Here is a 27,830-nt window from a genome sequence, read left to right as displayed (position 1 = left end):
TGATAAAAACACAACTCAGCGTGACATCGCCAGCTAATGTTAGGTGAATACTGCAGCACATCATGAACATAATTAGGTTAGTTAGCTAAGATATCTAACCTAACTAGCGCTTACTGACAGCTTAAGCTGGTGTGTCTTCTGTGCGTTATATTTATAACTTACATTAATGTGTTTCTTCAAATTCGAAGGTGAATTTTTGAAGGCCAATATTTCACCTTTTTTAGGGAGGCAGAGATTGCACTTTATCCTATAGGAATTTGCTTTCGCTCCAGCAAACGCAAACAGTCTCTAGGTAGGGCCAGAGTGGTCTCCTTCCTCACCCTCACCGTCATGATCACTCGATGTTGAAGGTGTGGAAGGTGCCAATATATGTACATTAAAATACCAACAAGCTTATTATGCAGCACTTATGCTGCTCTTCTGCTGTTACCAAACATGGTACCATCTCTTTTAATGAGATAAAAAGCAAATTATTTGGAATAATTTCAAGTATATGTGTATACAAATAAATATGTAAATTAAGCTGAAGGTGCTGGAAAATACTGAAAATGGACCTTCAAAGTGCTGTACAAGTGCATGAATTCCACCTTGTAACTTCGCACATACAAAAATCGAGAGGTGCACGACCTCGCGACGCGACCTCGCGCATGGGCGGAGCCACCGCGATTGCGTCGTTTTTGCCGCGTGGACCCTTGCGGCAGTCACGACGTGTCAAGTGAACCTAGATTACGAAGCTCAAGTGTTCAGTGAAGGCAGCAGCAGAGTAAACGAGATGCGACCGGAGCATGTACAGTTTTCTTATAAGACAGCCTGATCGCTTGACCCGGTGACAGCACCAGCTAACATGTTTACAATTGTAACGAGTAACTATACATCACGTAAAAAATGTATCGGAATAAAAGTATTAAACTGATGGAAAATATGTAGTGAAGTAAAAGTGGAAGTAGGAGAAAAAAATTATACTCCTGTAAAGTACAGATACAGCATTTTAGTACTCAAGTACAGTAGTGAAGTAGTTCTACTTCGTTACTATATAACTCTGTGTATGACAAAGTCTTTCTGATTCTGATGCACTGTTCTGTTTCAGATTCATGGAAATGATGGAGTCACACAAAACTTGTTCCTCACCATCTAATGGCCAGAGCCCTTCTTCAGGGTCCCATTTCCCTCTCATTTTCCCTGGTGCTGTCTCTCCAAGTAATTTCAGCCCCAGCACTCCCCAGGTTCCCGTTCCACTCCAACACCACCTTGTTCTAGACACCCATCTCACAATTCCCTCAATTCAGACCTCAGCTCCTATAATGCCACAGCCTCCCTCACATGTATTGAAATCACCTGCTGTTGCGCCTTCCACCCCTGTGGCAGCCCCAGGCCATTCAGCTCCTTCTGCTCAAAAACGAGGTTTTATATCCCATCTCTTTGGCTCTTCAACATCAGAGATGTCTCCAGACAAATCAGGCAAGTGTTTGTAACTTTGCTCACTTCTTGTCCCTTTATTCTTGAACATACCAGTTGCAGACATCCCAAGTTGCAAAAGTTGATTTCAGGGAGGTTACCCCCCCCCCCCCCCCCCCCGAGTGTAAGTTCTTGAGCGGGGGGGGGGTGACTCTTTGCAGAGAACAGGCCAATTAGAACCCTCTCTGTTTTCTCTGTCGCCTGTGTGCGCGTTTGTGTGGGTCACTCGTTCTGAATTCCGGGACATTATATGTGACTCGCGGGTATCAGTGAGCCACTACCAAAATGCGAGAGACTCCCGCAACTTCCAGGAGACTTGGGATGTCTGCAATTGAAATGTATTTCTGGGTGTGTGAATGTTGGAAGAATGTTATGTAGTGACACATTAATAGGAGATTGCATGTGTTGTTGGGACGTTGGGCACCCTGCAATTCAATTGAGAAAAACACAACTTGAGTGCACTGTAAGATAGATGCCCTGTGGATTTAATGATGTTTTGGATATATAAATTCTGAATGTCTTTGAATCTGTTGTGAAGATGTTCCCAGCTTAAATTAAAATGCATTGCGAAACCTGGTTTAGTGTTAAGAACGGTTAGGGATGAGTGAAGTTAAGGCAAAAGACTTACTGTCAATACCTGTACATAGCCACAAATGCCCAGTTTGAAATTGTTGCTGTGTTGCTGGGTCCCTTTCACAATTGACTGAGCTCTTCTTCAGGCCCTTCCTATTCATCAGAATAATTTGACTTTAAAGTTACTAAATGTAGTGTGAGGCAAGAAACATTAAAGTGTATTACACCAGTCCTTTATCAAGCATGGAATTGTTTACATGTCATTCTGGGCAATCTGCATTAATTTCTACCCAACTTTGCTACCCCTTACTTATTAATGTGACTAAAAGCTCCATCACTGCTATCCTACCGGTGCTTTCACTCCTGTTTCTTGTGTTTGATACCAAAATAATATCTGGGCATCAAAGGACATGTAATCAGAAACTGATCAGTGATGGTAGTGAGTAGTGAGTGAGTTGTATGAAATACACAAGGTTTCCAGAGTAAAGAAAAACTTTGAAACACACACGCAGCTTTGAAAAATGGAGAGCAACTTGAAACTGCATACAAAAACAGAAAAAAGCTGTCAGAAAGCAAGATTAAAGGAATCTTTTAAGTCACACAAAGTGCAGTGTCCCATAATCATTCATTAACGTCTACCAAGAATATACCCCCGTTTCCACTTTTCCATCATCCAGCAGTAATGGTAGTTAGAGGCAGCATCAGACTCTTTATAGACAAGTTAGTAATATAAAATAAAATATTATTATTACTATTAGTCAGGTTTATACAACACTTGTTTCAAACCAAAGGATGCTTTACAGAGAGAAATCATATTTTTACAATCAAATCACACACATACAATTGAGAAGCAACAGCCAGTATGGACATAGCGTTCTCTCTTGCAAACTATTGGCCCCTGGTAGACTGCACCAGGTGCATGGAAAGGGGAGGAGGCTACGACCAGGACACAGCACCAGCCATCAATGGGCATGCACACATTCCATTCACACACATATACACACACAAGCTCACAGAATGCTTAAAGTTTTAGGCTTCTTCACCAGTCCCCCTTCTTACTCAAGTGAACCGAACAGAGTAGGGGAGGACGTGACTAGTTTGTGAACACTTCTCAAAATTCTATGGAAGCTCTAGTAAAACAAAAATTGTGACATTTGTGAAATTCCACCCGGACATTTTTTAAGTCTTTAACGGAGTACATGTCCTGGTAAAAGAGGATATCTGGTCACCCTAGGCTTGCATACACTGATTAAAGGAATGTTCTAGTGCTAAATATAAATAAATCTTTTTCTAATCTTAAATATAAAAAGTGTTCTTTTTTTAGTGTTCATGGTATTTAAAATTATGCTTTTATGTGGTTTGCTTGGTTTTAGTGTTACAGGTGACATATATCAGCAGTTTCTTTTTGGGATCAACAAATTTAATAACTCAAAGTTAAAAGTTAGTGAGTGAGGTGAAGCAGAAAGGCAAGAACAGGCTATTGAGCATTAATTAGCAAAGATATGCGCTCCTATATACACACTCACCGGCCACTTGATTAGGTACACCTGTCCAACATTAACGCAAATGTCAAATCAGCCAACCACATGGCAGCAACTCAATGCATTTAGGCATGTAGACATGACCAAGACAATCTGCTGCGGTTCAAACTGAGTATCAGAATGGAGAAGAAAGGTGATTTAAGTGACTTTTGAACGTGGCATGGTTGTTGGTACCAGACAGGCTGAAACTGTTGATCTACTCGGATTTTCACGCACAACCATCTCTAGAGTTTACAGACAGTGGTCTGAAAAAGAGAAAATATGCAGTCAGCGGCCACAAATTCTTTGTTGATGCCAGAGGTCAGAGGAGAATGGCCAGTCTGGTTTGAGATGATAGAATGGCAACAATAACTCAAATAACCATCGTTACAACCGAGGCATGCAGAAGAGCATCTCTGAATGCACAACACACTGAACCTTGAGGCAGATGTGCTACAGCAGTAGAAGACCACACCAGGTGCCACTCCTGTCAGCTAAGAACAGGAAACTGAGGCTACAGTTTGCACAGGCTCACCAAAATTGGACAATAAAAGATTGGAAAAAGTTGCCTGGTCTGATGAGTCTCAATTTCTGCTGCGACATTTGGATCGTAGGGTCAGAATTTGGTATCAACAACATGAAAGCATGGATCCATGCTGCCTTGTATCAGTAGTTCAGTCTGGTGGTGGTGGTGCAATGGTGTGGGGGATATTTTCCTGGCACACTTTGGGCCCATTAGTACCAATTGAGCATCGTGTCAATGCCACAGCCTACCTGAATATTGTTGCTGACCATGTGCATCCTTTTATGACCACAGTGTACCCATCTTTGTACAGTGTACTTCCAGCAGGATAACAGGCCATGTCATAAAGCGCAAATTATCTGAGACTGGTTTCTTGAACACGACAATGAGTTCACTGTACTTGAATGGCCTCCACAGTCACCAGATCTCAATCCAATAGAGGACCGTTGGGATGTGATAGAACGGGAGAATCACATCATGGATGCAGGAACTGTGTGATGCTATTATGTGTGATGCTGTTATGTCAAAATGGACCAGAATCTCTGAGGAATGTTTCCAGTACCTTGTTGAATCTATGCCATGAAGGACTAAGGCAAAAGGGGGTCCAACCTGGGACTAGCAAGGTGTACCTAATGAAGTAGTCAGTGAGTGTATATATGAACACTCTGCACCAGGGCCCTTCCCTAATTTAAGGACTTTATTAGTTAGTGTTCATTTTTATTAATTCAGTCTCAGTACATTTTTATCACACTTATTAGAAATATTCCTTGCAAAAATCAGCTTTGTAATTAATGAGACATTTCTTGGCATTTTCTAAGTTAGGCATTAAATTGTATAATAAATGCAGGACAACCAGATTTGACTCAGGTGTATAGAATCAACCAAACAAAAAATGATCATTTCAACAACAAAACAATGAATATAATAACAAATCCACCAGTGAAACAACCACAACTACAACCAACACAACCATAATCAAAGCCAAGATGAAATGCCTTAGAATTTAGAAATGATAAACTGGGACTGCTAAAATGAAAAGGGGACCAAGACACAATCACTGAATTGGACAATGGTTTGTTGGTCAATGTTTATATGAAAGTCACAGATAACGATCTGATAACAATGATGAAGTAAGTTTCTTTGATTGGTGAGTTGTTTTCAGAACAGTCAGAGTACAAATATTTTTGATGACAATATGAGAGAAACTCCCATAACAACAGTAATTGCTGCATAGTTCCTTTTTTGTTTTTCAGGCATTATTTAGAAATGCTTAACAATTTTTAGTATATGCTTCTATTTTATACAAACTTTTTCAAGGATTGAAGGAGTTATTATTGTCCTTTGCATCACATTTGCATGGGGTGAAACGAAATTTTTGTTTAATATACAAATATACATTAATTATCTAAAAATAATTTAAAGTAAAGTGCAGTAATGGGAGCAGAGGAATATATATATATATATATATATATATATATATATATATATATATATATATATATACACACTATATGCACACAGGGCATAATTTTATGGGCAAGGTTTATTAATGCCATTCACATATTTGTTTATACTTTGGAAATAAAATAAATTATACATTTTTAAAAGTATTTTAAACTATATCTCCCCTTTTCCTTAGAAACAACACCTTGTGAGGCTCCTAGGTCTTTGGGAATGGTGCAAAACGTGAATGACTCTGGGCCAAAAATGGATCAGGACCAGAAATGTCTGGAGTACAGTAGAGGAGTAGCCAAATCCAAGAACAAATGTCGAGCAGCAACTTCCATGCAGGACAATGACAGGCAAGCTATCCATAACATTTGCATGAACAAACAACTGTTCACCTTTGAAAGACAAAAGCTTACTCTAAAATTAGCTAACCCTAACCCTAGGGATCTTTATTATTAAAGATCCTACAGGGTTTGTCAGCATATCCTCTGACACTGTCATGTGAGACTACAAATTCCAGCATTCTCAACACAAACAAATAGGCAAGGCAAGAAATAGACTATACAGATTAACTTCCCTGACTTCTAATTATTTTAATCTTGTTACTTGTCCTCTATATATTCTCACATCTAAGAACGTGTGATGCCTATTGTGAAGTGTTGCCATGGTTCTTCATGTATTAAATGTGCTTCAGATTTAACTATCTCAGCTTCCCCTCCCTCGCTCACAGTGACACAGACTTGTAATCCAAAAACAGGTAATAGTACAAAAGGGTAATCCAGATTGCATAAACAATAGAGAACAGTGAGATCAAAACAATGTGACATATTCACCATGATGCATACAAAGACTGACAATGGTGAATAAACGTGCAGGATTATATACATCTACTAACGAGGGGAAAAAAGAGGTGGGGCACATGACAGTGACCTAAGAATTGGTCATTGTCCTGGAATGAGTCAAAACCCAGATCTAAATCCCTTTGAACTACTGTGTGGTGACCTGAAAGGGCTGTACATGCAAGAAATCCTCACAGCCCTCGCAAGAAACATCTCACAACTGAAAGAATTCTGAAGAAACTGGGGTGGCAAAGTCCCAGATAAGTCCTAGAGGCAGGCCTGGTACATGGTCTAAAGAAGAAGCAGAGGTCAATACACATGTAGAACACAAGGGGAAAGATACATTATAGAGGCAATACTTTGCAAGGAGGAAGAAAAGGGTGTGGAGTAATAAAGTCATGGGTGTGGGTGGAGTAATAGGAGCTAGGTGAGTATAATTATTATTCTGGTGATCTGGATCCGGTATTGTTGTGATATTACACCACTAGGGGGAGCTGTGGTATTTGAGATGCACAGGTGTTGGGTGTGAGATGTGACATTGACCCGTTACGGGTGCTCACAGAATGTGATTGAATGAATCCTCCTGTAGCTGTGGATAAAAGTAAAAAAAAGAGAAAGAAATAAAGAATAAAAAACACGAATGGAAAGTTTGTAAATTGAGTCCAGTGGTTGGGGAGACTGTGGGCTTTTGTGTTCCTGTATGTGATTTAGATTGTAGTGGTGTACAGTATTGCTTTGAATAGCATATGCAGTGCAGATGAGATCCAAATTGCAAGGGAGATCCACATTTCACCTTGTTCTGTTTGCATTACTTAATACACATCCATAGACCTCCCTCCTTTTTCGCCATATGAGATCAGTTGTGCAAGCCCAGAGATAATACACATCTATCAGTTGGATTGAGCTTGCGGTGGTGGTATCTGCATACTGCATGTACCACGCCACTTTCACATGTATCCTCCCAGAACCTCAAGGGCACCAGAGTTGTGATGGGAGTATACAGTACAATGTTGAGAATTTGGACAGGCTATTTCTCACTGAAGTATCCCTTGGTTCCTGACTTGATTATATCTGAAAAACAGTACAATCGGTGTCCCAATACAAATGTGCAACACATGGCAGGTATTGCTGACTGTTTGTCTGGAGTGGGCAGGTCTATGTTAGTACAAGCCATACAGCTAGCACAAAGATGGCTCAAGTTGCTGCAGTACAAAAGGAGACAACTGCTCTACCTCCAATGATGTTCATCTTCATATAGATAGATCACTGTTTTCTTTCATGGACCCATGGTGCCACCCAGTGTCTGTAATGAGATTTGCCATACACTCAGTTTTGTGAAAGCCTCCCTGTGTTAGAACTAGACTGGTGCAAAAAATATATGATAATTTACGAGAAAAAAAAAAACCATTCTAACCCTAACCCTGGGTTTGTTTTTAGCTGCTATATAGTTTTAAGCAGATGTCCCATGTAGTTTTATTTTCAATGTTTTTGAGAATATAATTTAGACTCGCTGAAAAGCATGTGAAACCAGCGATGCAGTCTCAGCTGTGTTCAGCCTAAAGCATAATTCAGGCTTAATAAAAGCAAGCAAGACAAAATAGTTTAAAGTTATTTCTTATTCAGTAACACCTAAATGTACTGCAAAAAGCTTCTCCTTTAAAGCCCCTCAGTTATGGAAAGTCTTCCAGCTTTAATCTGAAAATCTGGCACAGTTCTATTCTTTAAATCTAGACTTAATCAAGCCTTCAGTTAACATTCAAGGGGTGGAGCTTGGGGGCCCCAGTCATTGAGTCCTCTGTGTAACATACGTTGGAGGCAGGGGTGACGCAATTGCAAGAGATGAATATTTATTAAAAGAAAAGCAACACAACACTACACTACAACACAGAAGGCAGAGAAGGACTAAACAAAACACGGAAGGGGTAATGTATATAAACAGACATGTGAGACAACTAACTAAGCAAGACGGGTACGGGATCATAACAAACCAGACGAACGACTAAAAGGCAAAATGGGAGAACCATAAAACAACGAGGGAAGATGTGACTAAAGGGAGAGAGAGAGAGAGAGAGAGAAAGAGCGATTAACAAAACCTGACAGCGGACAAATACAGAACCATACTACAACCAATCACAACAAGGGAAGGACTACAACTGAACACCACGAGGTTAAACATCAAAGACTAAGCAAACTACACTACAGAGGAATCTAACCAGAAAACAACATAAGAGACAGGGAAACTAACAACAGTACAATTGATAAGTGAGACAGAAATCATGGAGCGGAGCAGAAGGACAATAAAACATACCCTAACAAAATCACTTAGAAAAAACACTAGGAACATGAATCAGGCTAATATAAAAACAGAGAACACAAAAGAACAGGAAGGCAAGGAAGACTCGCGCACAATGACCGACGAGGGTAGACAGGGCAGGGGAAACTAAATACACAACAACCAGGGAAGAAAATGAGACACAGGTGGGAACACTGAGGACGGGGCCTGGCAGACAGAAGGGAAACCAAGGAAACTAGGCAGGACAAAGGAGGAGGGCGGAGCTGGACGTGAAACTCTGGTAATCTGAGATGTCAATGCTGTCATTCAGCCATGTCATACGTTCATTCTAGTTGTGATAATGATTTGGGTGGAAAGAAATGGTTCAGTGAGCTCTCATGACGTTGATCACGTCCAGGCCCCTCCCTTTAGTTATGCTGCTATAGATAGGCCACATGCTAATAACTGGCACATGTCCTACATATACGGTTGTTTAAATTGATGTTCACATACTTAAACTGTATTTTATATCTTGGTTACATGCTTCTACCAAAGACAATTCCGTTCAAGCGCTTAGGAGATGGTCTGGCTTGCCACTGGATGTGCCGACGGCGTGGATGGATGTGCTATTGCCACCAGTGGATGTGCCAAAGCCAACTCCTACCTGATGCCTAACATGAACATTGGAGGGACTACTCAGCCTAGAAATAGAACTATAAATATGGACTGCTACTAGCTGGGAGAATGGGTTCCCTTTTGAGTTTTGGTCCTCCCAAGGTATCTAATCCCCACTTATGAAGTTTTTCCTTGCCACTGTCAAGTCAAAGTTTAATTACATTTAATTACATTGGGCTTTTTACAACATATGTTGTCACAAAGCAGCTTTAGAAGCGCATGGGTCCAGATCCCTAATGAGCAAGCCAGGGATGACAGTGGCAAGTAAAAACTCTCTAGGAAGCGATTAGGAAGTGTCATTAAATTAAATGAGATTAGCAAATTTCCCTGACAGAAGAAACCTTGGGAAGACCAAGACTCAAAAGAGAACCCATCCTGCATTGGGCGGCTCAGCTAGTGGAAGTCCATATCCTGTTGGTGGTATCGACATATCCAGTGGCAAAAAAATAGAAGAATATTTTCTAGTTACTTTTATGGAATTGTCTTTGTAGAAGCATGATAACAAGACACAAAATGCAGGTTACCACTAGCATGATCTTCAGGGCATCACCCCTCCTTCTTGTGAGCAATCAGACAGCTATTCCCCTCTCTTATTATAGAAATTCATAGACTAGAATAGAACTGTGAAATATGTCATACAGAAGTGAATATAAATGTTTTGATGACAGTGAAACATCGTTGTGCAATATAGATGTATTTAATAATTTGAACAAAAAATAACCCATTTTGTGCTGAATGTGATATATAGGAATACTGTGAACTTACCTTCATACTATAACGTATCATAGCTTCACAGGTTTTAACTTTTGAATGTGTGAAAAGTGGTATACAGACGAGCTTGCCTGACAGCCTTCATTCAGTATTGTACAAGCTTTCTGTGGAAGGGTGGGTGTCGTACTCGGTTATACGCTGTTGACCTTCTGCAGCTACAGATAGATCATCGTTTGCCAGATCCAGTAAAGTATTTATGAAAGCAGCCATGGTAACAGATGTAATAGTTCGTTTGTTCATTGATTATAGTTCAGTCAATGAATGCCATTGTTCAAATGCAACTCGTATGTTATGAAGGAGTGGTCAGAAATTGCCTCACTTTGAGGAAGTACTACTAAACTGAATATGTCAATAACAAACGATAAGACCAAATCTAACGTATTGTTTAGTGGTGGGCTGTTAACGGCGTTCATTAATTTGATACTCTTATCGGGCGATATAAAAATTATCGCCATTAATCTATTCTTAAAGTTGGGTTGGGAACTGGGTCAAAATGGGTAAGCAAACTATGATGACTTTCAACTTGATAGTTTAGCTCGGGTGTATTCCTAACCAAATTGCACAGTAGGGGCGAGAACGAGTTTTCAAACCTGTGAATTACATATTCGTACATGTGTTTACATGGATGCAGCCACGAAGTCGCCCGGTTTGCTTCATGGAAAATTCATTTTTAGGAACGTAAAGTGTTACTGGAGCGGAGCTCGGAGCGGTCGTTTTCTGCATGGTCCTAGCGCTAGATTCCTAGCGTCGCTATTTAAATATTTCTTTTTAACCATTAAAACTGCAGAGGACCAAAACCGGCTTTTGAAAAAGTCCCCCCCAAATTACGTCCGTGAGGTTAAATGTACTAAATGTTGGCTTACATTTCAAATATCATGTTTAGCTGAATAAACATTTTATCAACCCCTTTTAATGTACAGTACGTAGGCTTACAAATTCATGTTTAACTGAATAAACCGTTGAACACGAGTAGCCTACATTTTATTAAGCATGTTTTTTTTCTTCAAGTATCAAAGTAGAACAGCGTTCTCAAGCAGTCATTGATGCATTTTGGAAACAGGAGATGAGCCCCTGGTCTAATGCACCCTCTGTATTAAGAAACCTTATCTCAAAAACTGAGTTCTAGTCATTACTTGGGTAGCACGCATATGAGCCATTTTAATATAGATTAAACTAGATCAGGGGACGTACTTCCAAGGGGGTCGCGAATGTGACACAAAATAAGGTGTTTTCTGAGTTAAATGTGCGACGAATCAGGTTCGGAGCTAAATTTTGTTGTTCTTTACTCAGCCTGGACAAGCGGAGCCACAACGTGCATGCGCGAACCTGAATCAAGACTCAGAATGAGGCAGGTTGATTCAGTAAAGTTTATTGAATCAAACTGCCTCATTGTGGCTCCGCTCGTCCAGGCTGGATTAACATGGAGCGTTTTGTAGAACGTCGAACTGAAAGTGGGGATGCAAAACGCCCACTTCCAGGAACTTCCAGGAATAGAAAAAAACGAAGAAAGTGAGAAAATATGAAAAGTACTTAGAATATGGATTTACGCAGACAAGCGAAGGAGAGGATGCACGACCACAGTGTGTTCAGGGTTGCCAACTTTTCAAGATCGCTTGGAGTGAGATTTGAACCTGGAGGGGGTGGCGAGTGTAAATTGTTACCGGGCGGGTGTACAATGGAAACAAATTAAGTGTTATTGTTTGTGGCGAAGTGCTAGCCAAGGAAAGTCTCAGGCCCTCCAAGTTGCTACGCCATTTGCACACGAAGCATTCGAGTTTGCAATCAAAAGCTGTGGAGTGTTTAGAACGTAAAATTCACGAAATTTACCTAATTTCTAGATTCATCTAGATTAATTTCAAGATTTCAGTGAGATTAATCTAGATTAAAAAAATTAATCTATGCCCACCCCTAGTATTGTTACAATTGTGCATAGGCCCAACCACATTTTGAGTGATACCTATTGAGTCAAAAATTGCTTTAAATCAAAAGAATCATGTGTATTTTAAAGCCTATTTACAGGGCCAGATTATTTCTTATACATCGCACTCCAACAGAGCTTGTAGACTTAGACTTCAAGAACTAATTCAAAAAATTTCTGACCTGGACAAGTTTAATTCTTCCAATCCATCTCTCACTCTGCGAAAACAATGATCGGATTTGCAAATGGAAATAGACCTGATCACCACGACAGATGCTGAAAAACTGCATCTGAAAAATAGGCCATCCAGACTCTTAACTCAGCAGTTAAAGCGGATTACTTCCCCATATTGCGATGGACCAGACACCTGCCCCCTGTCTCCCCTACTCCTTGCCCTTGTTATGGAGCCACTATCCATAGCGTTGAAATCTCTCCCAACTTTTCAAGGTATTTCTCGTGCTGGTTTGGAGTTGAAGATATCTCTTTACGCTGATGACCTTCTGCTGTATATGAGTGATCCAGTGACATCCCTTCCTCCAGTTCTAACGCTCTTATCTACATTTGGTTCATTTTCAGGTTTTAAAGTGAACTTGCAGAAAAGTGAGTGCTTCCCGGTGAACTCACTAGCAACTTCCCTTAACCAATCCACAATCCCATTCAAATTTGCCTTTAATGGTTTTAACTACTTAGGGATCCAGGTTACACATACTGTATCATCCCCTTTTCACGCAAACTTCTCCCCTTTAATTAATAAACTTAAGCAAGATTTACAGGAGTGGAGGTCTCTGCCATTATCATTGATTGGTAAATTTAACATTGTAAAAATGAACGTACTGCCCAGGTTCCTCTTTTTATTTTATTTTTACCCAAACACTTTTTTAAAACAAAAAAAAAAATCCATTATATGGAATGGAAAAGTTCCTAGAGTAAGATACTCCATTCTTCAAAGATTTAGTTCTGACGGAGGCCTGCAGGGTTCCCACACCTCGGTTAACATCAAATTCAAGGACCTTTCAATGACTTTCCAGGACCAACTTCCTCAAATTCAAGGACTGCACCTGGCAACATTTACCTACTGTTACCCCTGAATATGTTGTCAAAAAACAATGTTAATTCAATGCAAATTCAAAAGACCGAATGCCATTTCAAGCCATGCATCCTGAAATGTTCTGTGCATGACGTTAAGCACTGATTAAACGAAAAACTTAATTCACACACAACATGTCTGGAAATTAAGCAGTGTACCTGTGAGAAGGTGACATTCACGTAAAGTGGCTACACATATGTTAACTACATACAGGAAACACTAGCTTTCGGTGATGAACAAACAAACAAATTTCTCTACAGGAGAATGACCAAACTTTTGCAAAGTAAGTCAGCATAGGCCCTGTAGCATCAATATCATTTTAAATGAACTTTTGCTAAAAGTACGACTACATTTATGGCATCAGAGAAATCCAAACTTAAGTTTTCCGCATAAAGTAATTCTGGAGGCCAAAAGAAGTATCAAAAGAAAGAATGTTAAGTTTGAGATTAATTGAGTTTCTAGTGTCCATGCAAAAACTTTGTGAATATTGACATGAAAAAACTAATGCTCCTGGAATTCATCTTCTGACTTACAAAAGGCACATGAATCCACATCAAGTTTAAATCTTCTTTCAAGAAACATGGATACAGGATATATCTTATTTATTATTTTGAAATTAGTCTCTTTTACTTTAGAAGATATGGGCCATTTGACAAGCCATTGTGGTTTTATAATTTGTATTAGGATGTTTCTTTAAAGAATATCAATCATTCAACTCTGAATATAAAATTACATTTTTGATTAATTGAATTAATGCTAAAGGAATCACTTTGCAGACTTTCTTAAAATCTTTATAATAACTATCATATCAGATCATATTTTTCAACAAAGGATGAGAAATTTAAAACATTATGACAATCTTTTTCATAGCAATCTTTTGTAAATATTGACTTCCTACCAACTTTGCCCTATTATTCCTTGACTGCGGTCTTCATCCATATGAAATTTCAAACCCCCCAAAATATTCAAGGACCTTCAAGGACGGCTGTCTTTTATGCCTGTTTTCAAAAACTTTCCAGGGCCTTGAACTTATTTTTTCAGATTCACAAACTTTCAAGGATTTCAAGAACCCGTGGGAACCCTGGGCCTGGCTCCTCCCAATTTAAGGTTTTACTACTGGTCTGCTCACATACACAAAACTCTTTACTGGCTTCATTCGCCCGAACTGCTGTGGTGCAGATTGGAATCGCGGTCCTGTTCTTCGTCCTCACTGCTTTCACTGCTCACTTCTTCCTTACCACTAAAGATTTCCAAATTTACGGATAACCCACTGGTTCTCTCCACACTTCGCATCTGGGCCCAATTCAGGTGTCACTTTAATTTAAAGCTACCCTCTCCAGCTATGCCCCTATTAAATAACCACCTGTTCCCACCTGCTCTGATTGACACAGCTTTGAATATATGGCGGGACAGAGGTATCTGCTCTTTTCAAGATCTTTACAAAGCTGGCACTTTCTGTAGTTTTCAGCAGTTAGTTTCAGATTTTGACCTCACGATGTCACATATGTTTCGTTACTTTCAGGTTAGACACTACATATCCTTATTTTTGGTCAAATATAGAGGGTCTTGGGAGAGCAGGGCTCTCAAGTTTTGGATTCATGTCAGAGTGTGAGAGTTGTTGACGGGGGGTGGCGAACGTTAATTGTTGAGCGGGGGGCTTCGAACGTGAGTTGTTGAGCGGGGGGGGGGGGCAAACGTATCGGAGGTAAATGGATCGGAGGTAAATAAACTAGATTTTTTTTTTCTCGCCGTGTGAAATCGGAAGTGTGGCGTGTGAGCGTGTGAAGACGGTCAAATGCGTGTGTCACACGCTCAATGCGTGAGACTTGAGAGCCCTGTGGGAGAGTGAGCTCGGTACTACATTTTCAGAGCAGTGGTGGGACGAGGCCACGGGCATCGTACGTTCCAGCGCGCCGTGTGCTAAACTCCAATTAATACAGTTTAAGGTCCTTCACAGAGTTCATCGCTCAAAACATTTAGCAAAATTCCATCTAAATATTATTGACGAATGTAACAGGTGTGGTGCTAGCCCCTGCAACTTGAGCCATATGTATTTTTTCTGTCCCTCCCTGAACAGATTCTGGACTGAATTTTTTAATACAATGTCTAAAATACTAGGTGTTAATATTTCCATGAATCCATTAGTGGCTATATTTGGTTATTCTAAAGATATTCCTGCACTGACCACACTTCAATATCAGGTCTTAGCTTTTACCTCTTTATTAGCGAGGCGACGTATTCTTCTACTATAGAAGTCCCCAACTCCTCCATCAATTTCCTCTTGGTTTCAGGATGTAATTTACTTTTTTAAATGGGAGAAGATCAAATTTACAACAAAATATAACACGGCCACATTCTACCATAAATGGAATTCACTTCTGTCATATGTTGCTTCACTTACGGTTTTTTCTGAGGACTGAATGACTCTTTACCCCCCACCCCCCTTTTTTCTTTTATTTATTTATTATTACTATTATTATTTTTTTGTTGTTTTGCTTGGTTGTTTTTGTCTTTCATCTGTCTGTCTGTGTGTGTTACATGGTAAAATTGGGCACTGGTCGAATGATATTATATATGATCCTCTACTAGTTATTTACTTTTTATATTCTGTGTATCTGTTGTATGCATGTCTAACATTGTCCCAAATAAAACATTTAATAAAAAAAATTAAATAAATGCGCGAGTTAAAATCATGCCTACATAGTTTATAGGTTTTATAGACGTTTGGAGGCAATCCCCAGCATCGTCTTGAGTTTGCGGTGTGTGATTAAAAAAAAAAATTCCTTTGCAAATTTATTTCAAACATCAAAATAATTGATCCCTTTCAGTAAAGGTGTGTTTCATATGAAATATGAGAATCATTCGAAAATCTGACTTCATACATGACTTCATACTCTAAATCAAATGGTACCTCATTAGGATGAGAGCTGAGATTTTTCTGAACATTCTGATATGAAATTATATGGGTCAAATGCTACAAATTTATGAAAATATGTTTAAACAGAAAAAAGGCTCATAGTCTTCTGAGGGTTAAATACCTTTCCACCACAAGATGCTGGTGTGTAGTAGTGCAGCGGCTTCACACACTTCCAGTGTGCCTCCCCTTAATGACCACAAGCAGCAACAGTTCTTTGTGATGACTGATGGTTTAAGGTGTAGCAAACTTATTTCCCATCATGAGAACTACAAATACAGCAGATTGCAAAGATATTTGCTATAAATGACACAGATCATGACATTTATCCTTTAACTCCATTAATGTAAATAAAGCGAATCTAACATGTTCAATGCAATTCATGTCTCTTAAGAAATGCGATACACATACATTAGCATGTTAGCAGGTTAACATTCACCGTAGAAACAAATATTAAACAAACCTCGTTAACTGCTTTCGCTAAAGGAGAGGAAATATAACGTCTCGTAGCCTGACGAAAGTCAGATGAACTTCTCTTCAGTAGTATTACATTTAGACAATGAACTTGAGAAAACAAAGAATAACTAACATGACGACAGCTTAAGGTAAACACGTGCTCTTGAAACCAAGAAAAGAAAGAAAGAAAAAACAGCGAAGCGGAGTGAAACATCAGCAGCTGTTTACGAGCAACCCGGGCCAAGAAAAATCGTTCCGTCTCTATAGCAACACTAAACACAACCGCACAAATGTAAACAACTCATCTGTCAGCTACACCCAGTGAAAACCCTGTTTTTAGTGTTTTTTTATGTTGATTCTGAGCCCGACTTCACACACTCCAAGCATGCAAGATGTAGCAGAACACAACTCGTCAAGTTAAAAGATGGTTTGGCAGAAAGGAACAATACTATGGATCCCAGCTTTGCTAGGCAGACTGCGGCTCCTACGGGCACTGGCGTGGCGGAGCAGAGGTCAGTGGACAAAGGCCAAAGGGAGACAGTGTGCTCGGAAGCAGAAACTGCAAACGCTCGGGGGTGTTAGCACGGCTAAGAGCTAATGCTAACAGTCCCCCAATCCCATGTTTTCCTGGCCAATGTCCGCTCTCTAGACAATAAAGCTGCGGAGCATTAAGTGCAGAACTTCTCGTCTGAGGAACAGACTCATTCCAGAAGCTGTCAGACTCACAAACTCTAAATGAGAACCAGCACTCAGTCTCTGACAATAAGCACAGAGTCACTTTACACAAGACACTTTACCCACAGTCACTTTTTTACATTTGCACACTACATAGGATTTATTTATTTATTTATTACAGATTTGTTTTTATTCTACTTTATTCTATTTTATTTTATTCTATTTTATTTTAATTGTATTCCTTCTATTTGGGGTAAAAATTGGACCTAAACTGGGTTCTAAATTTCGTTCCACCTCATGTACCACGTGATGTGAATGACAATAAAGTCTCCTTGAATGCTTGAATTGTGGTTGCAGCAGTGGATCACAGTGCAGGCATTACTCTCTGGAACCAAAATATAGTTACCTAGTACCTGTAAGTCCACACCGTTGCAGGAGACTGGGTGCGATACTTGTGAACATTCAGAATCTGGACTTTGTATATAGCATGGAAAGTACCTCATTGAATATAGGCTTAGTTAATGTGAGTACAAATGCTGTACAAAGACAAGACATATATAGACAGACAAATGACTCCCAGGCGTTGGGATCCTAATTGACCTCACCCACCTGAGGGACGAATACAACGCAACAACAACAGGACAACATAAACTACTGCCGCTGCAGAATCATTACACCACCTATAAGAAATTTTCAAAATTTTTAATCCTTTATACCTCTACAGACTTTAAGATGTGTGTCTGTTGTTCTGATAAGCCTTTAGTCAGTGAATTTATGCATCTTCTGGGTTCTGTTAATCTAGTACAATGTATTAGCAGTCCTACTCATAACCATGATCATATTTTTGATCTTGTTATATTCTATGGTTTTATCATTAGTAACCTAAAACTCAGTTGTTTTTTGTCATTATTAATACTGGTACTAGAACTGTAGACATGGGAAATTGTGCCATATTGGGTTTTTTTGTTGTTGTTTTTTTTAAACCTTACAGCTCCTTTTGACTCTGTGGGGTCAGTATTGAAATGGTTTAAATCTTTTTTAGATCAGGGATGTCAAAGTCAAATACACCGAGGGCCAAAAAACCAAATTTGCTACAAGCCAAGGGCCAGACTGGTTCAATGTTTATTAAAACATATTGAAATGATTGCACATATCCTATTGAACCAAGACCTAACACAGTGTATATTATTTAATGCCTAAATGAATAAAGCAATATTTTCTTATGGATCTGTTAGTAATTTCAATTGAAAACATTTTTCAACAAGCAAACAGATAAAAACAAACTTCCTTCAAAGAAAACATGTCCTGTACATTAAATGAATAAAGTAATAAAGATTTGAAAAGTGCTGGAATTTAGGCTAAAATACTTGAAAATGCTTGAAATTGTAACTACTTCGTTTCACAACAAATATCTGTCTGACTGAATAGTTCTCTTGTATTACGTTAACAAATACGAGCCTCTTGTAATTCCAGGATGAAACATGAGAGAACGTGAAGACGTTAAGATAATAAACAACCATTAAATAATGTGAATAAAAAAGCGTATTATTTCGAATCATTTTGACTATATGTATAAATATTTAACTTAATTAAGTTTAACTGGTGCGCGCAGTTACAAAATTTGAGAAGTGCACAACCTTGCGAATCGACAGCGTGCGACGCCCTCGCGCGGAGCCACTACGATTACGTCATTTTCGCCGCGCAGACCCTCGCCGCTTGTGTGCGCTGCAGTCACTTCGCAGGCTACCGTTGCATTGTGGGGAATGTAGCGTTTGTGTGTGCAAAACACCATTGGGCGGCTGTGGCCTGCGGGCCGGTTCTAATAGTAATTAAATATCATCCAGGGGGCCATAGATAATCAATTGACTTTGACATATGTGTTTTAGATCATTTGCCATGCATGTTGGTAGATTATGGTCAAATAATTCTACCATCAATTGTGGAGTTCCTCTGGGATCTATTCTAGGTCGTTTTCTTTTCTCTTTACATATATCATGGGTTTCATGTATTTGCCTGTTTTTTAGTTCAACAGGAACTAGGGACTTTTAAATTGCATTGGGTTGGCAGCAGTCATGAATGGAAAGAATAAAGGAAAAAATGGTCTAGAGGGAATGCAATGCTTCTTCTACAGTTGCTCTCATTATTCTCTTTGGTCTTAGGATATTTGGGATGTGAACTATCCAAGAAGCTGGGACTTTTTGTCCTGTTTGTCATCAATTTGTCATCAATTTAAATTCTGCCATCTGTACACTGTAAAAAAAAAAAAAACGTAAAAATCACAGAATCTAATACTGCAATAATCGTTACAGATCATAAAAGGGCTTACACCCAGTTGTTTAAGACATTTTCAACAGTAACAGTAAGATGGTAAGGGTGCTGAAATTATTTTAAGAATTGAGCCTAGCTATATGAAATGATCACATCTAATATCTCATAGAATAACATCACTTCATTATCACTGTGCACTTGTTGTGTTCAGTCCCAGTTCACTCACTGTTAGCTGTCACTACATAACAGTTTATCATTAACTTTATCAAAAAAGATGTATTAGGACACATCCAGAAGGCAGAAAATTCCATAACTCCAGGTTTTGAACATTATGGCAGTTTCTCTCAATGATCGTTATGCATCATTAAACCAGTGCCGCATCTGTGAAAAGAGAAAATCAAATGTTTCTGTTTTAACCTGCAATCTGTAGGCGATATAGTAATTCTGGGATATCATGTGCACATTTTAATCAAATTAGAATGCATGAAGATATGAGGCTTGTTGGTCAGAATTGGGCCTGATTTTGGCAGCTGTGTATGGTTTTGACTCATACCTACATTTTTACACGGCTTGCAGCTGTAGAGTTCTTGCTCCATTATTCAGTTTCTAAAGTAAACCCATCCATTTCTGACCAGGCTTTTATTGGAGTTTGTGATTGCTTAAAGTGGAACAACTTTCAAAGTGACTGCACATAAGCTCATCATGGGACCATTTAAGGGTGTACTCACACCAGGCATGGTTTGCTGGTCCCATGTTGGGGCCTGGTTATCCCCCCTCCCCACTCCCCCTCCGGCCTGCACTCACACTGCCTTCATCAAGCCGGCCCGAGCACGCTTATGTCATCACAACGCCGCTTTATTTGGAAAAAAAGCGCGCTCGCACAACACTATGGAGTTCCCGATTCTCTTTTTATTGTATTTTTGGAGTCGTTTTGGGAGTGCAGAAACACGGTGCAAGCACAGATTTATCGATCATTTAACAAAACGATTGTCTGTTAATCGTGCTGCACGTGTTAGAAAATTTTTAGAAGACCACAACAATCGCTTTGCCGCTATGACTGTTTAATGTGAGCGTCGCATCACTGACGTCATGTTTGAGTTCTGGCAAAATGAACCAATCACAGGAGGCACCGAGCGGGCCTGGGCACGGATAGCGCTCACACTAGAAGCGAACCGAGCCCGAGTGCATGCGAATCGTGCCCTGGCCCACCTCTTCAAGCGGGCCCGGGCACGGTTGGAGCGATCACACTAGTCAAACGAACCGTGCTTCGGCAGGGAACTGTGCCTGGGCCCGGATCACAGACCCTAGTGTGAGTACGCCCTAAAAGTCATACAAATGTTTGTGTATATAACCAGAAAACGAAGCTGTTTATCAAGTTAAGTAGTGAAATAGTATTACTCATACTGGTGCCTTGATCTTGTGTGCACATACTAGTCTTGAAAGAGGAGTTAGCAAAGAACGTAGTAGAGGTGAAACAAGTGTAGATAGGGTGATGTGTCTGAAGATAGAAGTAGAAGGTCTGATGTTGAATGTTGCCAGTGGTTATGCTCCACAGGTTGGATGTGAGGAAGAGGAAAAAGAAGTTTTGATAATCCAAGAGAAGTAAAATAAACTGTTTGAAACCAAAACATAACATCAACTTGTTGTCAGAATGCTACTCATAATAAAATAACTAAACACTCCCGGCAAAGCAGCGATTTTTGAAGAAATAAAACTAAGACGTACCTTCAGTTGATATTGAACACAGACACTTGGCGTGAACTGGTGCTTCTGTGCTTCAGTCAGGCTCGACTTTTCCTGCGATTCTGTGAATAACTGAACGTAACGTCTCCAGGCAACTGGCGCTCAAATTCAAACTAGTGATTCTCGGCATTCATTGGCTGAACAGACCACGCACCTGCCCCGGCAACCACAATTCTGTCCAATCACCACACAGAACTGTTTGCTGATCTGTTTCCTGATGGATGAATGGATGGATGGATCGATCTCTTCTCTCTCTCTCCCTCTCAATCTCCTGCTCTCTCCTGTCCCACCACACACAGTCTATCTCTCTCTTTCTCTCTCTCTCACTATTTCTCTGACCCCCATCCGCAAACTTATTGCTATATATTGCAAAGTTTTAACAGGTTATCTTATGGGCCTTTCTGAAAAAAATCTCCTAATGCCTTATATCTTTGCGCCTCCTCAGAAAAAGCCCTTGATTGCCCGGGATTGAGGATTGAAGGACCAAATATTTTATATTATTCACTTGCTTGAGCAGAGTGGAGCAGTATTGCGTTCTAAACTTGTTGCTTTAAATGTCATTTCAAATAAAAGGCTGTTGTTCAGTACTTAGTGTATGTGATTCAATTTACAACTGGTTTGGTAGCAGAGTTATTAATGTATATTTAGAGAATTGGAAATGGGAAATTTAACATAATATTTTACTTCAAATCTTAATTCACTATAATTCCAGCTTTGGTCAAATGTAGATGTTAGGCTGCTGTTTTTGGTTAAATATAATTTCTTTGATAACATGGAATTTTAATATTGTAACGGTCGGTGCAGCCGGAAGAACGAAGCACGAGATCACTCCAGCTGGTACTGACGGAACGTTTATTATAGACATTAAGTGCAAATAGCGCATGAAAAACACTTGCACATACACACAACATGCAGACTCAAACAACGATGAGCACAGGATACTGCGCTCATAAACCCCACGTGATGACTAGACGAGCCACAGGTGAGACGAATCAGCACAAGACGCACCCGCGGAGATCCACAGACGCCGAAGAGTAGACGCAGACGACATAAACACATGCCCAAAAGGGAGGGGTTGGAGACCTCAACGTGACAAATATGCCATGAATTTACTGTTTGAAAATGGAAAATTACTGTGAAGTTACAATAGGCATTGTTCTGTGTTTTTACACTGAAAACTGGGGCATATGGGTTTGCGCCGTAATACTTGTGTGTACGAAGTTTACTGTGACGGGCAGGGTGAGCAACTCAAAAAGGAAGCGATCACGCCAAGTCTCAGGGAAAGAGGATGGTTTAATAGAAAGTGTGCAAACCAAAAACCCGTGCATTGTTCCAAATGAAGGAAATAATAACCAGCAGTCAACTGGTACAAAGACAAGACATATATAGACGAACAAACGACCCTCAGGTGAGACGGATCACGGGTTCCGCCCACCTGAGGGACGAACATCACGTGACCAAAAACAGGACCGCTGCCGCTGTAACCGGGGGCGACCGGTAGGGGGCCCCCCCACAACGTGACAGACCCCCCCACCAAAGCCGCACTCCCCTCCAGATGTGCGGCTTACAGCGGCAGCACACAAAACACAACAAAGGGGCGGGAGGGCGGGGACAAGACAGGGACCCGTTCCCTGCCGTCCTGAGCTGAAACACAAAACACACATATAGGCTCCTCGTCACAGGACGCAGACCAGGCAGGGACCCGTTCCCTGCAGGCCTGGAGCTGAAACATAAAAAGGACAAACACGTTAGCTCACCTCCTGGACGGGACCCTGGACCGACTGGGCCGTCAACAAGACGATAACCATGCCCCGGTCGGTCACAGGGCCTTCACGCCCTAACCGGCCTTAGGCCGCCTAAGCCCCACCGCTGTGCGCGGACCGGGAGCACATGGCCCAACAAACGTCACAGGTGTGGATGTGTGCAGGCCGCCACACTGGGGTGCGGCCACGGCTTCTACCGACCACCTCCCGAACCTACCTCCTCGCTCGGAGCTGACCCCTGCCCTTTTCGCTAGGGGTCACCCCAGACTCCTGGGGAGCGAACCTCTCCCGGGGCCCCTCATTTCAAGGTGGACTCCTCCACTCAACCCAGGAGCGCCAGAGACCAGGGCCCTGGCAATGCGCATCAGGGACACGCTGGTCACCCCGAGCTCGAAGGAGAGGGTCTTCTCCTGGAGACCCCACTAGGTCCGGGAGTGCCGCAGTCCACCACCAGGAGCGACCTGCAACACATCATACACACAGGCACATAGACAACACATAACACAAAACGCGCACTGCTCTGACCACTGACCCCCCTTTTACACAGGGGAGAAGGGACCCCTTCTTGGCATGAGGAGACACCCTGTCCTTACACCCCAGGCATCCTCCGCCTACAAAGGGGTACAGGGGCTCCTCCTTGCTCAGGGGTCCCTCCTAACCGGTCAGGTCTCCTGATGGAGCAGTGCCTTCTGAGCCACATGTCGTGGCTCAGGAACCCCATAGCTCCCCCCCAAAAACATATTTAGGGGGGGCCCCTCTGGGGAATAACAAAACAAAAAACAAACACAACATATAACATATACGCACCTGAGATGCCCTCCGTGCCATATCCAGTGTCACGGGACCTCTAATGGGCCCCTCCCCACACACAGTGAAGAGGGGTGCAAGAGAGGAATTACATAAAACAAAGCACGCTACACTCTAGGAAAAAAACGAACACGCAAAGACAGAACACAAACAAACGGACAGGACCCACCGATGCGCGCGCTCTGTGGAGCGCGACGCACCCACTCCAGCTCTCTCTCTCTCACCGTTTTCCCAACGGGATCCGCAGATCTTTGGAGAGAGAGAGAGCTATACGCGAGCGGCTTGCGCGTCACGCCCACAGCGACGCATCTCTCTAGCTCGCAGTCGCTCACCCCCGTCACCGCGGGATATCGGGTGAGCGAGGCAAAAGGAGCAGAGAGACGCCTGCGTTACACGCGTTCTAGCGCACAGCACGCATCGGCGGACCCGTCCACACACACACACACGAACACCACCAGCGAAACACACACACCACGGCACACTCACACACTCGCTCACGTCCGCGTCGTTATTAAAACACAACACAACGTACATACACACACACATACAGACGATAACGAACAACGGACGTGGGCAATGTGAGGCACCGGTAGTTTCGCTGGGTGAGAGCGGAGTCTACTGGTCCCCAGCTCTAGTCACCGCCGTGTGACTTATGGGTTTTAACACAAACAACATTTAAACACGGCGGGACGAGTGGGGACAGACTCAACACACTCTCAGACAATACACGACAAACACACAGCACGTAGACAAACACTTACCACGAGACATGACCACAAACGAAGGAGAAAGTAAGGGAGATTGGCGGCTTCCGAAAGGTGGCTGGTTATTCTGTGACGGGCAGGGTGAGCAACTCAAAAAGGAAGCGATCACGCCAAGTCTCAGGGAAATAGGATGGTTTAATAGAAAGTGTGCAAACCAAAAACCCGTGCATTGTTCCAAATGAAGGAAATAATAACCAGCAGTCAACTGGTACAAAGACAAGACATATATAGACGAACAAACGACCCTCAGGTGAGACGGATCACGGGTCCCGCCCAACTGAGGGACGAACATCACGTGACCAAAAACAGGACCGCTGCCGCTGTAACCGGGGGCGACCGGTAGGGGCCCCCCCCCACACAACGTGACATTTACTACATACACCTCTACACAAACCCAAGACACTACACGCGTATGTTTGTCTGTGTGTTTGATAGCCTGTGTGTTAGTTAGGTGTGCGTCTGTCTTGGTCATCGCTCATCCCACATTGTTGCCGTAAAGCCTTGCCTTTGTCTACATGTTGCTAATAAACATTTATACAACAGATGAATTTCTGTCTTCAATAAAGACTTATCTCTCATCTCTGCATCCTGTCTGACCCTTGCATAGTAACATTTAACACTTTATATAGGTATATATGAACTAAACAATAAACAAAGACTCAAATCTGTAAACATATGAAAACATCATGTGACAGAATGTAGAAGACATTACCATGAACAGGAACTTCTTGTTCTTTACAGGTTTATAACTAGTTATGTGTTTTGCACACATTCTCACAAAAAGCATAGCTAATTTCTCTGCTTCTATCAAACTTAGTGATGGTGAAGGAATAGATGGGAATCCACTAGTGTCCAGTTTCCAGGATGATTTGGACCCTGATGACCAAGAGCCATCCCAGCCACACCAAGCAGCAGCACCAAGCTTAGGCATCACGTTAACAAGTGATGAAGAGGATGAGAACCAACCTATGACTCATATGATTCAAGACAAGAAGCTCAGCACTAGGTAAGCTTCTGTTACTGCAGTTTTCCTTATTTTTGTATGACATTAACAGGGTTGCCAACTCTCGCATTGAGCGTGAGACACATGCATTTGACCGTTTTCACACGCTCTCACGCCACACTTCCGATATCTCACGTCGAAAAAAAAATATCTAGTTCATTTACCTCTGATCCACATCTATGATTCAATGAGTTACTAGTTCGCTCTGGCGCCAACCACCGGTTGCGAACCATCGCGATATAACACCCCCCCCCCGTCGACAGCTTACACTCAACACACCCCCCCCCCCCCCCCCCCCCCCCCCCGTCGGCAATTTACACTTGCCACCTACTCCAGGTTCAAATCTCACTCCAGGCGATCTTCAAAAGTTGGCAACCCTGCATTAAAGAAAACCCGGCGTACACTGAAACAGTACAACATAATTATTTTGCTGACAATTGTATTTGGTGAACTTCCAAACCAAACGTCGGTATTTCAGCATTTTGTAAGGAGATTTCTTCAGTCATAACCATATAATTGTGAAATAAAGATTAAAATATGTGTAGTGAATACACTGGTTATTTGGGAATTATGAACGGGGCACCATCCTGATTGCTCAGGAACCAATATTGTGATAACAGAAATAGGTGGAATATGGTTTTGATTGACTGATATTACAATTGGGGGAGTCATGGCCTGGTGGTTAGGGAACTGGTCTTGTGACCAAAGGGTCGTGGGTTCGATCCCCAGACCTGAGGCCATGACTGAGGTGCCCCTGAGCAAGGCCCTTAACCCTCAATTGCTCACTTGTATAAAAAATAAAAATGTAAGTCGCTCTGGATAAGGGCATCTGCCAAATGCCATAAATGTAAATGTAATTGATGCATTATAAGGAATAGCATATGGGTTCATGCAGTATGAAACTAAACCTATATGTAAATCTACTAATCTAAACCAGAGATATAATGTATTATAAACAAATAATAGAAAATTAAACGCCAACAGAATAAAAAGCAACTACAAACAGAAATCAGGATTACTAGAGACTAGGGAGAGGGCACTCACAGGGATGACCAGCGCTGGTAGTCAGGGCAGAGGGAGCTAAATACACAGACACCAGGGGAAGGTGAAACGAGGGACAGGTGGAAACACTGAGGAAGGGGCGTGGTAAACAAAAGGGGACTATGGAAACCGGGAAACAAGGTGGAGCTAGGGAGGATGACACAGGACTGGTGTGGAGGGCGGAGCCAGATGGTCAACTATCGATGGTCATGGGATTCTTAATTGATTATATGGCTAACCTAAGGTGTCTCTAACTAGCATAGGGAGGGACATGAAGTCTTAGAAGGAAATTAGGAAGGGAGAGAGGAAGGATTCCGGCAGAGGCTAATGGTAACAACAATTGCTAAACCGGGCTCTGGGAGAGAAGTAATTGGGAGACAACAGATTGAGCTGGCAACCCCAAAGCAGCACGTGAACTCTGAGTGTCTTACTGTGATGTAGCCTGGGCACATACGTGTGAGTCTGGGGGTGAAGGCGGATCAATGTGAGGTGATTATACAATAACACGTATTCTGATAAAATCACCTAATACTGAGTACATGAAAGATCATAAGTTGTGTCTTTATATCAACCACAGATCACAAAATGTTCAAAGTTCAGAGGCACATGGTTCAGCTTATGCCTGGGTCCTTTGTCCTGGTTCCTTAAGGGCTGGAAAACTGAATACTAGTTTTAGGAATAATTATCCTTTCCTTGATTGGAAGGTTGTCGAGTTTGGTGTCTTTAGATTGAGTTCCCTTAGTTGGTTCTAGTAGGCTGAGTTCCAATTCCGTGTACAGTTCAGATTTGGAGTTACAGAGATCTCTGAAATATTTGCATCTTCATTTCTGGATTTTACCACAGGACTTCCAAGGTGTGGTAAATTGGTTTTAAACCTTGGGGAATCAGATTATTCTGGAATTTAGAGTGTTATGAGTGTAGGTCCTTCCTGAGTTGTGAGCCCTGTGTCCTTCAAATGAAGGTTGATTTTGATTTTGACCAGAACTCTTAGATGGCCTGATAGATCAGATAAGGTTAGAATCCTAAGCTTTGGGAGACGTAAACCATTGTGAATGTGGATTCCTTGGAGCCTGGTAATGGTTGAATACCCAGTGTTTACCTTTGCATACAATCAAAGGGATTTGTATGGGTCAGCCTCTCACACTCAGCAGGGAAAGGAGTCCTCTCTGGGTGTGATAGTAAAATGCCTTGGCTGTCTCCGCTACATATGTTCTTATGAACAAAGCCCCTGATCAGTTGAATTGTTAGGATTAAGAAAACTAATTTGGTAACACATTCTATAAAGCCTGCATTTATAAGCCATTATAAATGTGA

The 27,830-nt window shown here is 41.5% G+C and overlaps 1 protein-coding gene across 6 annotated transcripts in view; it reads left to right on the top strand.

The window, feature by feature from the left end:
- rabl6a (RAB, member RAS oncogene family-like 6a) overlaps nt 1-27,830 on the top strand; it is a 182,645-nt gene that overhangs the window by 143,612 nt on the left and 11,203 nt on the right. For all 6 annotated transcript variants that reach the window (XM_076988303.1, XM_076988301.1, XM_076988302.1 and 3 more), the window contains 3 exons: nt 1,088-1,458; nt 5,711-5,873; nt 25,290-25,478. In XM_076988303.1, the coding sequence (XP_076844418.1) occupies nt 1,088-1,458; nt 5,711-5,873; nt 25,290-25,478 (723 nt within the window). The remainder of the gene's footprint in view (nt 1-1,087; nt 1,459-5,710; nt 5,874-25,289; nt 25,479-27,830) is intronic.

This window comes from Brachyhypopomus gauderio, unplaced genomic scaffold (assembly GCF_052324685.1).
Source record: "Brachyhypopomus gauderio isolate BG-103 unplaced genomic scaffold, BGAUD_0.2 sc61, whole genome shotgun sequence".
In the NCBI taxonomy this organism is placed as follows: Eukaryota; Metazoa; Chordata; class Actinopteri; order Gymnotiformes; family Hypopomidae; genus Brachyhypopomus; species Brachyhypopomus gauderio.
The sequence above is the reverse complement of the archived record's forward strand: the minus strand, read 5'-3'. Positions and strand labels throughout refer to the sequence as shown.